Source organism: Brienomyrus brachyistius, chromosome 11 (genome assembly GCF_023856365.1).
Source record: "Brienomyrus brachyistius isolate T26 chromosome 11, BBRACH_0.4, whole genome shotgun sequence".
Classification (NCBI taxonomy): Eukaryota; Metazoa; Chordata; class Actinopteri; order Osteoglossiformes; family Mormyridae; genus Brienomyrus; species Brienomyrus brachyistius.
In genome coordinates, this window is record NC_064543.1 from 10,521,332 (window position 1) to 10,539,496 (window position 18,165).

At 49.0% G+C, this 18,165-nt stretch overlaps 1 protein-coding gene across 6 annotated transcripts in view; it reads right to left on the reverse strand.

Annotated features, from left to right (window-relative positions):
• Positions 1-17,167, reverse strand: part of lrp3 (low density lipoprotein receptor-related protein 3) — a 22,076-nt gene extending 4,909 nt beyond the window's left edge. Inside the window, exons 1-5 of one of the 6 annotated variants that reach the window (XM_049030010.1) lie at positions 17,118-17,167; positions 9,247-9,385; positions 4,215-4,420; positions 1,516-2,602; positions 437-569 (exon numbers count right to left, since the gene is read on the reverse strand). In XM_049030010.1, coding sequence (XP_048885967.1) covers positions 437-569; positions 1,516-2,602; positions 4,215-4,420; positions 9,247-9,385; positions 17,118-17,142 — 1,590 coding nt within the window. In that variant the 5' untranslated portion in view covers positions 17,143-17,167. Of the gene's footprint in view, positions 1-436; positions 570-1,515; positions 2,603-4,214; positions 4,421-9,246; positions 9,386-9,549; positions 10,033-14,878; positions 15,888-15,916; positions 16,348-17,117 lie in introns of those variants that run through there. The other 5 variants (XM_049030008.1, XM_049030013.1, XM_049030011.1 and 2 more) reach the window with 5 other exon arrangements.
• Between the last annotated feature and the right edge of the window lie 998 nt (positions 17,168-18,165).

The window sequence follows — 18,165 nt, forward strand, 5'->3', positions numbered from 1 at the left end:
TTGTGAAACTCTGCATCATGAATCCATTCCCTTCGGTTGGAAAGTTATCCGGAATGCGTCAGTACATCACAATGTGCAATGCTACTAATAATGAATAAAATATAGAACATGCCCTATTTTTTTCAGATCATCCATGTGCAGAACAGCAGTATCTCATTTTGACCAATCAGATTGTGGTGACGGAACCAACTTGGTTTAGTCATGCTTTCGGCTCAGCTATTAATCACTGCCAAGTCAGTGTGGGTATGGGTCAGGTACGGCTGGCAGACTTCGCAATGTAAAACCGTCTCTTCACAGTACAGCTCGAGTGCGGCCCGGTTCTTGGCGGCAGTCTTCAGGTGCATTGTGGCTCTGCACTGGAGACATTTAATCATGTATCTGTGCCATCAACTTCCACTGAAAAGCAATACTAGGCAGCCCCTAGGAACATCATTACCTGAGAGGGATTGTAGACGGGAAAGTCCTCCACTGGTGGGATGAGGCCTTGAGCGATCAGCTGACCATAGGAGGGTGGAGCTTCCCTCCTGACAAACTCCGCCTCCAGTCGGGTCATCTGGGTTTCGAACGCCCTGTGTAAAAGGAGGAGCACTATGAGAGGAGAATGCTGGGAGATAACGCTGGCCGTTTAGATGGAAATCAATATGGAGGGGCACTGGCACAGATCAAATGATGCAAAAGCTCCCTCTCATATGCTCTTATTACAGTACTCCAGAAGGTGGGAATGCGATGTTTCCAGAAGGAGCGGCTGGAGAATGGAGACACTCAGAGTGAGGTCTGCAGCGGGGGACAGGTGTGGACGCGCCAGGCTTCCTGTGGGCCATCCAGCCAGGGTACAGGGAGGCACAATGCTTCCCCTCCCAACTTCCCAGAGACCAGATCAATATGAGTCAGAACAGATAACAGGCCCCCACAGCCCGGGCCAATTAGCCAGGTCACAGAGTAAGCAGCGAAGTGGCTATATTTATCTCCCTCCTCCAGAGCGTGGCGAGTGCCCCCTCAAAACACTGATGGAAGTCCCCCCCCCCCCTCAAAATCAGTGAGATCTGTCATTTTTTTTCTCCACCCCACCTTTCAGATTGTTCAGAGAAAAGCATCACCTCCCCCTCCGCCATTCAAAGATGGGTGGGAGGAGAAAGGTGACATATAGAGAGATGAACTCCAAATGAGACGCAGAGAAGCTCACGGGGGAAGGGGGGGCAGCAGGTCCGAATGGTTTAAAGGACGACAGTACAATTCCCATACGCTCCGATAGGATCACTTTAAATACACCCAAAACAAACATAACGTATAATGAGGCCGCTGGGATAAAAATTAAATTAGCGATGCGGACCTGGATAACAGGACAGCACATATTAAGGGGAAATCAGCGGTTGCCATGGAAACTAGGTACAATCAGCCGCCGGGACAGGAGGGGTGAAGGGTTTGCAGATACTGATTAAAGCCGCATGTCCCTCCATGCGAGACCCAGCGTTTGCGGGTTGTGCAGGCGTCTCGGCGGATGGCGGCCGGACACACCTGTACTCACGCGTGCGCAGAGAGTAGAGCTTGAAGGCGCAGCCGAGCGCGATGACGAGCAGCAGGCCGCACACCAGGCTGCCGATGAGCGCCGCCGTGATCACCTTGCGGGGCACGGCCACCAGGCAGTCTCGCTCGTCGCTGCCGTCCTGGCAGTCCTCCTGGCCGTCGCAGCGCCACGTCTCCAGGATGCACAGATTGGTGCCGCAGTGGAAGTTGCCCGGCTGGCAGTTGAAGCAGTTCTTCTCGTCCGAGCCGTCGGGACACTTCTTCTGGTTGTTGCAGCGCTCGGAGGCGGGATAGCAGGCCCCGCCGGCGCCCTCGCAGGGGTACTCGCCAGCCTGGCATGCGGGGCAGCCCTCCTCGTCACGGCCCGACGGGCAGTGCCAGTAGCCGTCGCAGCGCTGGTGCTCCGAGAAGCAGCCCTGGTCGGCGCCACAGGGCCGTTCGCCGGGGAAACAGTAGCCCTTCACCTGGTAGGTGGCGTTGAAGCCGCGGCCAGAGCTGTAGGGGGTGGCGTGGTACAGCACGGTCAGCTGACCGCGGCTCGACTCCACGATGGCGGGCCGGCGATTGTCGGAAGAGGAGAGGCTCTGCAGCAGGCGGTCGGGGCGCTCCCCTAGCCCGTCGTAGATGCGCACAGAGTCACCGGCGCCCAGCCGCAGGTCCAGCTGCAGCACGATGCGCTTAGGGTCCTGTGTATCCACCAGCCAGGCACAGCGCAGCTCTGGGGAGCCCCGTTCGGGCCGGAAGAAGTCGGGCGAGGCGAACGAGCCGTAGAAGTTGCCCAGGCGCCTACCGCAGGCCGTGTCGGGACAGTGGGCCTCGTCGGTGCCGTCCACGCAGTCACGGGATCCGTCGCAGAGCCGCGCCTCGGGCAGGCAGCGCACAGACTGGCCCTGGGGACACGGCACGGTGCCGGGGGGGCACAGGCCGGGCCGGGCCTCGGTGGGTGGGGGAGCGCAGGCCCGCTCGTCTGAGCTGTCACCACACTCGTCCAGCCCGTTGCACTTCCAGGCCCGGGGGAGACACTTCCCATTGGCACATAGGAATTCGTCGCCCTGGCAACTGCTCTGTCCTAACTTACCTGCGGAGAGTGAGAGGAGAAATCAGCCACACACACGTACACACATACACACACACACACACACACACACACACAAACACCGCACACCTTGATTCAAGCATAACACACAAAACAGAACAAAACTTCCACAGTGATGGGGAAATACATAATATTTCGAGGCACTGGATGGGGGTGGGGTGGGGGGCTTGTCCCCTTTCGCTGACAGATCCTGACACAGCCGACATGAGAGGGCTGACACTTCTCAGCTCCGCGCGGCAGTTTCCCCAGCAGAGAACTGGGGCCTCATTTCCCGTGTCAAGACTTAACCAGCCCGCTTCTGCTTCTGCCGCTAACAGCACCGTCACCTTCTGTTAGCTCTGCCGTTTTCAGAGGCCGGGAGATCAAACCCTAATCCTCGCAGGGCTCAGCTAACACCGGCGACTGAACGATTCAGCGAACAAATGCGCTAATCAAGCAGCACCTCGGTAAGCTTGCGATACCAGTGAAAAACTGCAACAGAGAATGTTGCAATTGGGATTCTGAATTTAATTAATAGTATAGCTCCAACTATTATGACCATAGATAGAACTCTGCCGACCCATGCGTGTTAAATGCGATTTTAAACTGTGCTGAAGGCTTCAGCCAACAGATCAATGAAAGCAAACAGTTTGACCATTATTTATCTGCGAGCTGAATGAGGAATGGGTGTGACACATACATGAGACGGCCATCTGGTCATTGCCCCCAAGGCGCTGACAGCACCTGGCACATGTCCTCTAAGTCGCCACGGGATCAAAAAAAATAAAAATGATAAAAGAGCTCGCAGTAGGGATCACCTTGGCCGGAGCACACGGTCACACACGCTGGCTGCCATGTATGCTGTAGAAGCAGTTTAATTCAATTTGCTACCGACGACACAGTTGGTATCGGGCCACACTGTGGCAGGTGAGGCTGTCGACTTAAATCCCTCCCCCGATTTTTGTGAGGCGTTTCATTAGCAGTGCCAGAATTTCACCTCGATCCCCCCCAGACCCCTAACAGGACGAGACGCGCATCCCTCCACCACAGCCTGATCAGTATTCCCACCAAAACCAATCACCAGCGACTGTTTTTAGCGGTAATACCTTCATTTTGGCATAATAATTCTGATTTTAGAATCTGAAATGAATTCTGGTATTTTTTATTTAAATTAATAGCATTTGGTTAGTAAAACTATATATCATGATCGTACTGTGCGTTGAATGCGAGTAAAATCTGTCAAAGAATTAAATCTAACTTCACTAGGCTTACGGGTCCCTTTCCAGCGGTAATGACACCATGTCCTGTATTTATATAATATTTCCAAGATTCTAAATATGTTTGAAACGTATCTCATCCCTACAGCTGTAATTCTGCTCGACAGCAGGTCCGCAGGGGCCATGGTGAAAACGCGGCCTGTCAGTAAATCAGCGGCCTGCTCCTGGACAGGGGGGCAAAGGCGTGGGCGATCGGTCTCTGCCCAGGTGTTGGTGTGCAGAGCAGCCGTCGTACCGGGAGCTACGCGCAGACGCTGACAGCCAGGCCGAGCCACATCCTGCTCTATCAGACATGTAGCGAGGCAGGTACCCCCAGCAGGGCGGCGACGGCAGCTCACCGCGGATGTATGAGAGGCGGAAGCCCTGAGCCTGGCCCGAGCTGTTGGCCTGGGAATGGAAGTAGAGCCAGACGCGGCCATGGGTGGAGATGAAGGGCGGGGGCAGCAGAGCCCCGCACATGCGGTACCCCTCCTTCCACGTGGGGCCCAGCAGCAGCCAGTCGCCGGAGCACTTCCCAGACTCAGCTAGGTCAAAGTTTCGGAAGCTGCGGGAGAGGGTTCAAAGGGTCAAGGCAGAGAGAGGAAGGAAGCGTTAGCAAGCTTTACTGACGAGGGTCGCTCTATTGTAATGCCTGGCTAAGCCCCACCCACCTCCCTCCCAAGGAAACAATGACGTCACCAGGGATAAACAGTGCCTTCCGCTTTGAGGGGGGTGGGACAGCAGGGAGGCGAGTCTGCTGTCAGTGGCCCCCGCCAAAGCACCACAACCCCCCACCCCCACAAGGCTCCGGCCACCATCCCTGGCCAGTCCTGCGGGAGCTGAGCCAATCGCATCCGCTTCCCATAAGGAAGGTAACTGCTGATCGCAGACTCTCGTTACAGGACCCCCCCGTGCCCCCCCAATAGAGTGTGACATGGTGCATGAACCGCAGAACAGGAGGAGGCACCACTACCCATCAGTAAGAATACAGTAATGAAGTAACAAAAAAAATGGCTGGAAATAATATAATGCAAACACACAAAACTGAATTATATCCAGAATTTTTAAAACAAAAAGTTATATCTGAGCTTTTCCAAAAGCAAACAGACAAGAGGACATTTCTATATGGCCCCCCTCTTGTTCAGATGCATGGCTCATGGCAGACTGGAATGCAGGGCCCCCCAGGGACTAGTCCAACTGAGCATTATAGGGGGCTTGGGCAAACAAAAATAAATATTTCATTGTCAGAAACAGCACTAAAATAAATACACCGTGGGGGGGGGGTCCTTGTCAACAGCAAACATCCACGACGGCACCTACATCCTGCTGTACAGGTGCCAGGGGAAGTCAGAAGCGGGGGGGAAGAGGAGGGTCGTGTTGCCATGGAAGCATCAACAGACAGCGGGGACAGGGTGTAGCTGGGGGGGCTGATCATTCAGGTCAAATTTTTCCATAGAGCATGCATGTTGATTACCAGCAGCTGTACATTAGCCCCTCCCACCACCGAAACCTCACATCTCACACTCATCTCGGAGACGGCGGCTAACAGCTGAACCTGGAGCACAATCATGAACCGCGGAGCTGACAGCCTAGCGACAGGGGAAGGCAGCGTGCACGCTGAGCCCGGAACCATCTTCAAAGGGGTTACGCCGCGCACCTCCGTGTGCCGTGCCATACCGGCAACAAGCAGAGCGGTGCAGCACATGAAAGCAACCTGCGGGTGGCGTACAGATGGTGAGACCCAGGACGCAGCTGCTAGCACGCCACTCTCCCGATTTATCTCGGCGAGGGACTCGAGGGACGCATCCTAATCAGATCTTCAGGGAAATGCCAGGGGTGACGTGAGGCGGTGATCTCCACCCCCACCGAGAATAAACAAAAGGGCTGGCTAATCACCCTTTGCTACAAATTTACCAGCATAAATGACACGCAAACAGGTAATCTGGGGGGAGGGGGGGTAGTCTCCAGTCTCCAGTGAGAGACCGAGAGCCCACAAACTGCAGTCACAGACTCAGATTCCCACTACAAAGGCCTGAACCGGTCCATGTCCTTAAGCATTACACCACCTGCTGGCTTGGGGTGGAACCACGCAGGCTACCGGCTGAAACAGCCCTGCTTGCCTCAGCTCGGTATCACACAGTGTGCAGCAAAAAAACAGCAAACTGCAGCAGCGAGCTCAAATGTCAGACTACCCCAAGGTATCCAAACACAGGCGGGGGGCGGGGGGGTTCCCTTTGGCGGTAAACATGATCTTCCAAGGACCCTGCCAGCTGACTCGAAGCCTTGATTTAAATAAACAAGCTTCGGTTTGTCTACCGCTGCCATTTGTCAGACATGCTCCAGCTAAAGTCAGCCGAGCTGGGGGATGCGAGTGTGGCATGATGCGGGCATGACTGTTCAAGCAGACTCGATTACAGCGAGCTCAGAACACGGAGGCCTATGTCTTCATTCCGCTAAGAGGACCCATATGCCGTTGCCATATGCTAATGCCATTAGCTGAATTAAAGGTACTGTGAGACAGGCTCGGCAAGTGACCCGCTAATTCGGAGCCGATCTCCGTTAAGGCTACTGCAGTGTGGATCATTTAGCCATGTGAATCACCCCTGTCCCGATTCGGCATAATTTCAACGCCGTTCTCATGACAGCCGGAGTCCCCAAACACACCCCATTCGCAGAAACGCGAAGGAAGATGAATTACGATTCCATTAGGCAACTGGCAGATGCAAAGTGAAAGTCCCACATAGCCCACAGGCCTCAGCTACTCCAGCTGATCTCCTTGTGTCAAAGCACTCCAGCACATTTGAGGAGGAGGGCTAACCGTGTCGGGTTAACGTGCAGGGAGGGTAGCCTCCCGGCCAATCCTCTGGCTGTGTGTGTGGGGGAGCTTGACTTGTCAAACTGCCAAGAGGATCTGCCAGTTAGGAGTGCCATTTCCACCCCCACCCCCAACTGAATGCCAAGCCACTGCTCACGCAACCCCCCCCCCAGGATTCTATTTTTCTCTTACCCAAACCCCCCCGAACTATCTAGCTGAGCCACATGCCTGTCTGTTAAGCTCACACTGCTTAAAAGGTCAGCAGTCTGGAAGGGGAGGTGAATGGGGCTCCGCCTTCTCGCGCTTAACTCCCCCCTCCCACTCCCACCCCCACTATTGATCATCATAAATCCATGGCCTGGGCGTCTAAGCTACTTAGCAAAGAGCGGCATGGCTTTTGGGTGCTGTAATACCATAGATATCCCTTAATTGCTTTCGGGGCACCGGAGTAACATATATGTCCCATAATTAACACACTGGAGCTCAGCCACTGGACATGATGTCACCATTGGCTTCCTCCCCGGCATAATAATGTCCTCTTCCTGCATCGATCCTGCTTGCTCTATTTTAATTCCTTCCATAAAGATGCACTAACATTACTGAAATATCATCTTCGAATATTTACATTTATTTCAGCTGGCGCCGGTGGAGGATTGATGAAAGCAATGCTAATTTTTCACGTCCCAGTGCGGGTCCAGTCAGCCTGGTGGTCTTCCGCAGCTCACGATTGCTTAATTAAACTCATCACATGAATAGTGAGCCTCCACACCTGGTATCTCTAGTGCAAATGGGGTGCTAATTAAAACGCAGCAGTGGACCTGCTGGACGGGGACTCTGAGGACCAGAGCTGATGAGGTCCGGCTGCAGGACAGTCCAATGTTATTTTAGAAGCAAGGGTGGAGCATCACGAGAAGAGAGTCCCGGAAGATATGTTCTGGATGAGCAAAGGACTAGGTATGACCTGATCATGGAAACTCACAATAACCAATCAGGAGTGAGTGTCCACAACCCCACCCCCCCCCCCCAAACACCTAAAAGCCCAGACAGACACCATTAAAAACATTCAGAAGCACACACTGGAGAGAACCTCACCCCCACTCGCATACGGCTTATTATGCAACACAGGAGGGGGGCAAATGAGCTCAGGGGTTCAGCTTTTCTGGTGCGTGAAGCCGGCACAATAAAAAGGGGGGGGGGGTGTCCTTAGCAATAAGAGCAGCCGAGCTGTTGAGGCGCGTCGGGGGCTGGCGGCGAAAAGCGGGAAGAGCGGGGAGAGTCGGACATCTGCGGGCAAGTCGTGGGTCCTACGGCTGCACTTTCCCAAGATCTTTGTTCGTGCGTCTAGTTCCTCATCTGCAGCACTTACAATGGAGGACGCCCCACCCCAGCCTACCCCACCCCCCCCCCCCCCCCAAAAAAACATACAGTGCTGAGACTGAATTTCCTGCTGTGCATTCAAGAGGGAAAAAAGCACGCAATTTTTTTTTTTTTTTTAAATGAGTAAGCCAATTCGACAATTAAGGTACATCGTTAAAACGAATCCTAGACAAATACCCTGTGCAGAATTGAGCTCTCAGCACCCCGATAGGCCAATATCTGAGAACAAAAGAAAAAAAACACATGGAAACTGTTAAAAGAAAAATATTATGTCTGCTGGGACACAAAATCCTAAACCCAAATCCAATACACCTTTAAAAGAGGTCAACGAACAATCCAGAAACAGAATTCATTAGGGCTTCTTTCCCTGAGCAGATAGAAGCACCACAGCACAGTCAGCCGTCGTGCCTAGAAGCGGAATTTTTCAGATGTAATGTTCAGAGCTTCGCTTTCCTCAGCAGACTACAAACAGCTGTAGCCCGATTTAAATGTTCAATTACCATGAACATACAACTTCAGACGAATGTTCTGAACGGTGGGACTGTCTCGTTTGCACCGAGAATCATCTCTGCTTTGATTCGAAAACTTGGTTTGGAGCTTCGGTGATGGAGCCGTAACTGAATAACGAGGATTTCTGTGGCATCCGGAGCTCCCGGCTCGGCTGACAGGATGTTTGCTCCTATATGTTCAAGCAGACTCCATTACAGCGAGCTCAGACTGGTCACTGCGGCTGTGGGTGTAACGCTGATACCGCAGAACAGAGAGCCAGAAGAGGACAAAACAGCGATGTGAATGACATGCAGCACACACACACGCAAAACACACACACACACGCAAAACACACACACACACGCAAAACACACACACACACGCAAAACACACACGTATACATACACGTTTTCATGGAAGGAGAAATGAATTTGTGGAGCTCAAATGCTGGAAGCCCACTCAGAAATGTAAAGGGCAGACCATGTGTGTCTGTGTGTGTGTGTCTGTGTGGGTGTGTGCTTCATACGTATGCATTGCATTTTGGGGACCAAACCTCCCCTCAACATGATAAAAATCTGTTATTCTGACGTTGTGGAGTGACTGGGTTTTTCCCACAGAAATTAATAAAAGGTCCCCACAAAGATATGAATACAAACGTGTGTGTGTGTGTGTGTGCGAGATCGCTGGCAGGTGAGCGGGTGGCCTGGTACCTGATCGTGATTACGTCTCCCTTGTCCCCCTGGATGTTCCAGCTGCAGTTGACACCTGGGGGGTAGTTGAGTGGCCAGGAGGGGCTGTAGATCACACCTCTCCTCTCTGTGTGCAGCTCCACCTTCCCACTGCAGGCTGCTGCGTTTGTGTGGGGGTGCGGGGGGGGGGGGGGGGGGGGACAGGGAGACAGTCACACACCTATTCTGTCATTCGAGCACAAGGTTTAATTACTACATCATGCAAATAATAATAATAATGTTTTTAGCTAGATATTTTTGAAATATATTATATTGGTATTATACCTCATGAGGAACGGTTTGCACATTTCAGGGTATTTATGATTTAACCAAAAATTTCCACAAGGTTAGAAAAGCATGTACCTACACACAGGAACAAAGCTGAACAAAGACTCAAATACACACGAACCCTGTAAAACAAGCTGTACTGTCATCGGGTAAAGTCGCAATCCCCAGAATCATTGTGTCTTTGAATTTCTGTCATCTTTTTGGAAGTGTGGCAAACTGAAGTCATGCACGTTAACTGGCTTTAACTGACACCCTATGCATTCGCATGTTTAAGGAATTTCGGGAATTTCCACAATTTGACATCGTCTGAATTCATTCATCTTACAACGTTTACTTCCTGTTCAGCTGAGCTTCAGTCTAGCTATCTGCGAATCTCGTGTCTTTTTCAGCTGAAAACTTCCTCCTCTGATTATGTGCCGCTATAAATCTCAGATTCCGATCTGCTGGCTGCTGTCAGCAGGAGCTATCGCCTCATGGGGGGGGGGGAGTCAGGCTGGCCACAGAGAAAAAGGCTGCCAATATATCATTACGAGGCTGACAAGGGCACAACGTTCCCTGCAAACAAGCATCTCCATCACCTAAGTGCTGTTATAAAGACATGCTTCAGGTCAGAATTCCCAGGACAAAAGCTCAATGTTTTCGGCCCTGCCTCTCCAAACCTATGTCTGTCCTGAACAGCTATTCTGGAAATACCGCATTATTTTGAAATGCTGGTGACAAAATTATATTTCGTTTTAAGCAATATATATGGCTGCCTGACCACCACAGAGAATTTTAATCCCCAAGATTTCAAACAAGCGTTGCAACAGCGTTGCTCTGAAAATACTGTCGAAAACCAAATACTGCGGTATAATATCTGAATGGAATGACAGCATGAAACATTACATATCATCCAAGCCTGGCTATACCTGTGTCCAATCAGAGACAATAGTCCTCTAGAGCCAAGTAAGAGCTTGGCAGCGGGTTTTCAGTTAATTCTCAACGGAACACAAGAGGCAACAGGTGGTTGCTCGGATGTTAAAGAGCTGGGTTGGTTAGGCAACTGTTGTGGATACAAATCTAAGGAAAACCTGATGGATGTACCTGCATCAGTCAGAAATTCATTCCAGATTTAGACGCCTTCCTATTGGCTGTCAGGAGCATGGACAAAAACAGTCCATCATGCCGCTCCAGGACAGGCAAGCCACAAGCCTCTAGGCTAATCAGTAGCTTGTGACCCACTGACTGCAGGTCACCCCAGTGCTCCAGGGCTCTGACCTCTAAAGCATTTGTTCACCCCTTGCATCTGCTGCAGACATGCAACTCCCATGCCATGAAAGCTTTCCACATACCCAGGGGTGAAATGTCAAAAGCACACCCAGGAGGTGACACACAGCAGCACGGCCCGTGGAGGCGAGAGCTCAGCACCCTGCTGGTGAGGATAAAGCCTTCAGCTAAACGGGTGGGGTCGCTGAATGCCTCTGCCCCCCACTCCAGCCACCAAATGACGAACATCTGGTTGGGGCCGTAACCTCAGACAGATTTCCTCACACCAGAGTGTCCAAAGAGGGTAAGCAGCAGGTAGAGGAATGTAGCACGTCGGCGTTACACACCACGATCATTAAACTGGTGCAGGATGGCCAGGTTCTCACTTTACATCTTAAATTTAAATGAAGGTTAAAAAATGAAGGTACAGCCTTTAAGAGAGAGAAAAAGCTCAAAAAGCCCATTAAACTGAAACTGCCAAGGAAATTGTGTACTCAAAAATCTATGCCAGATGAAGAATACTCTAGCACAGTATTTCCCAAAGCAATCCTCGAGGACACACAAACAGTCCACATTTTTGCTCCCTCGTGGGGAGCAAAAATATAGACTGTCCGGCAGAAAGCTCGGAGGAAGCAAAAACATGGACTGGCTGTGGGTCCCCGAGGACCGGACTGGGAAACTCTGCTCTGGAACACAAAATACTCCTATATTACACAATGGACCAGTAACAACAATGAGCCTAGGAGAAACAAAATTCATTTTATGGCTCTGAAGCACACCGAAGCACTGGCAAATTATATGAATGAATCGCTAAGAGCCAGCGGCAATATTTACGTTTCAAGACGGAAAACATTTAGCATCTCTTTCCAGAGCTTTAAGAGTAAAATAGCAAGTGGACCAACAGAAAAAGTCACATAACACCATGTGTCGTCTGCACGACTGCTGGGGGGGGGGGGGGGGTGCCTTCCTAACACCTGTGATGGACTCATGTACATTATGCAAAGAATTTCTGTGGGGCTTCAACTAAACCAAAAGAACTCTTAGATCTCAGACAGAACAAACAAGTGAGCTAAAGCCAGTGCAAGCTAATGTGCCCGTCGAATGATTAAAACATCCCTGGACTGTATAAGGCTGGCTAGCAGGTCTGACTGCCCTTACACTGAGCGCAGAAGCTTCTCTTACTAGGAACTGTTGATTTTACAGCTGCACCTTTACTGTCAATAAGTCATGCATTAGTGCAAGTCTGCGCTAATTAATGCTACATTGATTGCTGAATTTTGCCTGTTTTACTTGGCACTTTAAAGAGAGGGGATGGCTGACAACTTCACAGTGATGGACAGAAATTTTGTACAGTGTTAGATTCCACTGTTACACCCTTAAAGCAACGAACTAGACCTGAGGCTCTATCTTTGGGAGGGAGGAGCTTATTTCCAGATGATGTTCTCTGGTTACAAACCTCCTTCTTAACCTTCTTCCAACTTGTGTGGTACCCACCTTTTTACGGAGTCTAATATTACAGGAGGCCACACAAGCTAGGATTTCCATGTTACAAAGAAATAGAACAAGCAGCAATATAACAGCAAAATCCCACAACAGTCAAGCTCTCTGCTAAGACTTTCCTGAGCTTACTTTATGAGTTTGTTGATCCCAGTAGGGACATTCCCTTTTTTTACCTACCCAATCTTGCTCTCTCAGACACTCAGATACATATGTATGTGACAGGAAGCTTGGCAGTGGAGGACAACCACCTGCAGTTGCATCTATGGAGCTGGGGGTGAAGGGCCGTGCTCAAGAACCCATAGACGTGACAATTCTACCAAGGACAGGCTCGAACCAGCGACCTTCTGTTCACAGACAGAGACTTAGCCCACTGAGCCAGACAATTCTGAGGCAACAACTCATGCACCATTGCACTAGCAACACTACTTGATATGCAAAAAAAATCAAATCTCCTCAGCATAAAGCCACAACCCCCTACCGCTCAAAAGAGCCATCCATGTTCTCCACTGTTGCCGATAATTGGATATTTCAAAAACTGCTGCAGCTGGACATGCTCCGAAGATGGATGGTGCTCTTTGCTTCCGTCTTCATAACAACAGGCTTTAACGACCTGGCCTTTAACAGTCCATAGACACACAATTCGAGTGTTTTATCACTTCGGTAGGGCAGCAGTAGAGGAGAACAGGGACTTGTGCCCTGTTCAGAAGAGGGTCTGCTGTAGTACCATCAAAGCAGATTAACTAACATACAATACAACATACTCAATTAAAAACCCGATTTCATTATGCCTGTGCACAATAATGAAAGTGACTGATATTTTTTGGCGTGAAAGTGTCTAGGGCACCATTGCTGCAGGAAACAAGCCGAAGTGCTCTCACCGTGACCTGCATGCTGCCTCCCTCACCCACGCCGCACACCACACAAGGTGAGACACCGCATCAGACCTGAAGCACAGCAAGGTCAGCTCTCTGGTGCACTTCTATCTAACGATTTTTCAGAACTGTTAACAGACGTCTAATCGCGAGTGCAGAAATAGACACGCGGGATGTGGACCTCAATGAGCAAGGGAGGAACAGAGCCAGGAACCTGGGAAGCGGGTGGTGGGGGCGGGGGTGGGGGGGGGTACCAAAGGCAACTCGGCCAGGCAACAGCCACCGGAGGCACCTGCACATGCACTGGTGGCATCTGAGAGCTACAAGATAAAAAGCAGCATGAGCTGATCAGCTAAGGACGTGGATCTTTGATGTTCTACCACTGACTGAGGCGCGTGGCCAGAGCAGCTCTAGTAAAGCTGCGTTTCACTGGAGGCTGGTGCAGTCAGCTGCTTAGTAAAAATACCAATAAGACACATAGAGGTAACTTCTGAAAGGCAATCAGCTCTTACCAGCGCTCCATGGGGCGCTGCTTGCACGGCAACTAGCGGTATTCTGTCCCTACAGTATTCACAGTATGCATCGCCTGCTTCCTCTGCTCCTTACAGTCACATCATTCCACTGGCTTACATATGGCGGTTATATATAGAACATATAGAGGGTACTGGTTCATTTATACTGGTCACTGGAGACAAAGCACCAGGTATTTGCCAGTCTTTGCCGCTTCATTCACTTCATTGGGTGTGGGATCTCAGTCATCCTATATATAACTCGCAAATCCCAGTTATGTTCGCATTTAAATGCTTGTGCCACCATCTGTTTCACTCTCCCATAATAGCAGATTTTGGAAAAACAACGAGTGATCTTTCAATGGTCAGATACTTGGCCCTTGAATGTAAATTGATATGAAATATGTTGAGTGTGTTAGAAACACGTTTTGCAGAGTATCGAATATATTTTTTCCAGTAACACTTTACAATAAGACTGCCCTTATAAAGGGTTTATAATCAGGTTATTAGGTTGTGACATTTTGTAAATCATTAGTAGGCCTAGATAATTATAAACACGCTATAACATAGTTCTCTTTTGTATTATTTTATTAATGAATTCCTCAATTTATAAGTGGCAAAGGGGAGTCTTAATGTAAAGTGGTAAACAAGTTGAAACAATCTTCTTTATTTTCACCAAGAAAACAAACGCACGTTTCACAGCTTGGTCGTGGTTTAAGAACGCGTACTGACGACTGCACTGCTACAATAAGCACAATTACCCGGGGAGATTAACGGCAGTAAATAAATCCACATATCACTTCCAGAACCCATTTGCTTATATTTTAAAAACCTCATCTTCATCTAAATGCAAACATCATGTCGAAAGTGGAAAAGCCGGAGCATCACTGAAAACATAAAGAAATAACTCAAAGCAAGAAGAAGCACAGATAGCCCAGTAATCATTTCTTTGTGCCATTTTCATTAACGGTGCAATTATTAATCAGTACTCAATGGGGAGGGGGGAGAGTTATTTTAGTGACTTCTAAGTGATCTCAAAGTCCACGGTTTGACCGTGAATTTCTACATTAGCTACACGGAAACTTCACATTCGTCCTTAAGTAAGGGAAGAGACGCTCACATTAATTAATTTAAGCCTTTTTGCCAGTGTTGAGTATATCTTGGATTTGAGACACTGAAAGAAAAACATTCATAGTGTACCCTGAAAGGGATGAAGACCCCCTCTTTATGGGATGGGAGCATCTAACCCCCTCAGTCCTCCTAGATTATCCTGATAAACTCAATTCTCCATGCATAAGGTCTTCTTTCCTATTGCTGCTGGAATTAATTTAGGCCTAACACTGAGTGTGTTTTAACACCATCCTGGGATTTAAAAATATCGGTGTCAAATGGTGTTGCCTGACAGAATTCATACTGCCAATATTTGCTTAACAACTTGCCTAAACAATACCCGTTAAACTGAAATTGCCAAATACATATCGAGTCACCTTCTGCGGATGCTTAATGTAACTACTTCCAAACAACAACAAGAAGTACCGAAGCCCAGTGTCAGGCGGTAAGCAGGCGCCCTGTCGCCGGGCGGTGGTGGGTGGGATGCAGGCAGCATTACAAAGAGTGACGGGACCCCGCGAGCCCCGGGCACGGCGGAGCGCAGACAAAGCAGCGCAAAGCAAATTGCATCCCGGGACCGAGACACGGTCACGCCGTCAGCTTCCGCCAGATTCCCATCTGCAGTCCACACGCTAAAATCATTTCAACTACCGCCCATAAAAACACTCCGCAACACAGGGAAACCACGCATTAAACTGCAGCGCACCCAAAATCTTTATTATTGTACACAATTACGTAAACTTGAGAAAGATAAGGCGTGCTTTGTTTTATAATTATAATAAAACTTAAAATTCTGCAATAGATTTGCATGTTGAAACTCAATTAACCCCAACATCATCCAGTACATTACATTACCGCCTCTGTAACCCGCAGCTGTTATGCAGGTGAATCTGCAACAAGCAGCATTACGTTACGTTTATGGGAAACAAATGCAACAACAACGCCTGGTCGTACTGACTTTTCCACATATCAAAAGGCTAAATTTAACGTTAAGGAACGCTTAATTATCTTGTTCTTAAAAGAAAAACGCAGCAAGAAAATGACTGAACGGCTTCCTTCCTTCAGCAGAGACGCCTTGGATCCTATATGCAAACGGGGGGAAAAAGCAGCACACCCTTAAACACCTACCGACACAAACCACGGTGAAGCGGACACACATCCATTTCAACAAAAGCAGCCCCGGCGTCCCCTTCCATTCCATCGTTCAAAAAAAGCCTAGGCGATTCTTTCTGCCATCGCGGAAAACGCTCCATCCACATGCACCGCAATCATCCCGAGTGCCCTGCGGAGCACACAGGCTCCGATTCACCCTGAGCTTCTGTCCTGCTCACAAGCAGCACCGAGGCGGAGGAAGGGGGAACTGAGCTGTACGGAGGCGTGCGGCGCCAGCAGCCCATGCCGGCGGCTTGATGCGCGACAGAGAAGGATACACGCCACTGCCGTCGAGTCCAACTGGTGACTAATGTTTTCCTCCGTGGTCGGTGCTCGAAGCCTCTTTAAATTAATGCATGTATCTGTATGATCCCCAGTGACGTGGGATTTGGGAGAGAGAAGGAAAACACACACCTTCAATCTCAACAATGCTGTCTGATCTTCCGCTTTTGTTTCGCTCAGCTTTGAAATGCATGTTTATTTCAGTTTGGGGGGGGGGGGCTTCTTTTGGGGCGACGCTGCAGTGGGTCCCCATTCCCGTCAGCTAACATCGCATCTGGCTCCACAAATGGAACAAATGTTTCATTTAATTCAGATTCTCTGAGGCAGCAGAGACTTAGTTGCTCTGACAGGAAAACCGAAACTGATGGATTCGTTTACTGTTTATTTCATGCAACCAAAGGAGAACTTGGGAAAAGATAAATAAGAGGTGGCAGGAAAAAAACAATGCCTGCACGAATCCTAATTCTCTTGACAACTTCCCGTGTCATTACAGCCTAAGCAATGGAAACTACAATAAGTAATAAACTGAGCCAGCATACGACCCAGGAAACTCTGGAACACTATTTCATTAATAACGCGTGCTTACCAAAAAATATATTACGACTGTCGCTGTATTTTCGATATTAATAAGACAGTCCTTTCAAATGAACAACTATAAACATTGGCGAGAAATACTGCCCCCGACGGATGGAGGGCGGCATAAGAAATGTACGAAAGAGTCGCAGCTACTTTGAAAACGGATTTTCAGAATGAGATTTACTCTGATACTGAAGTTTTTTTTTTGCTTAACTTCTACTTCACTTAAAATCTTATAAATTTTTAAGCGGTAGTACTGGCTCTTCGTGAAACGAACTGTGGATAACGCAATGCGCAAAAGCACAAGAGACCTGATTACCGTAGGCATCTCCAACGCCATGCATTAGTCCTGGCTCCAGTACTCATGACGTAACTCCACAACAGCGTATGTGTGTCCTGACTACTGATTATTGAGTGGCTGGCGCTTTGCTGTTATATGCAACGCAAACTAGTTCTGAATAAACCCACAATGGTAAGCAATATTATTTAACCTCCAAAACGGAAACATGACCCAAGGAAATTTAATTTATTTCCATATGAATAGACAAAATGCATGATATACACTGATATAAACAGTATTTTGTAATTAAAAGATAAACAAACAAATACATGTGCCTAAATGATCACAATGCTTGTTTTGTCGGACTGATCATTTAATATTCATGTGTAGAGATGGTCTTGCCACAGAAATTTACAATTACTATACAAGAACAGATGGGGCATGTGTCAGTATTTCCACCACCGCAAAACAAATGGAGAAGAAAAGAAAAAACATTTTCAAAAGTGGAAATACCTGTAAAATTTCACAAGTGAATACCTGATAACCCGACGTTAATACCTCACATAGTGTGGTGGAGGCAGGGGGTTACTGACATGGATGGTGGGCAGTGAGGTTCAGTGAGGTCTGCTGGCTTTGCTACACTTCACCGGAAAGATCCAGGGCTCGTGGGTACTACTAAGCCCTTTACAGAAAAAAGAAAAACATCAGTATTTGTTCGCTAAACTAGGAGGTGTGGGTACGGTTGTATCGAAAGCTTCTGATATCTGATTTTAAATAATATGAACACTTGACAAAAACACAGAAGAGAAACACTGCGGTCTGTGATGAAGTGCCATCTGCGGTTATAATCCAAAGATCACTTCTGAGTCACCCGGCCGTCTGTACCTTCTGAGCGTGCTCAGAGTAATAATCATCCAGTCATAGCCCTAATCAGGCATTGTGTAATTAGTACGGATAGGGCATTACCAACCCTCATCTACCTCATAGGTCCCTTGACCTCTAGAGCTCGCTGCAGAGTCTCGTTTGACTTTGCAGTGATCGCACCGAGTCCGAGCTCACAAATCGCTGATGAAGTCCTTAGTGGTTA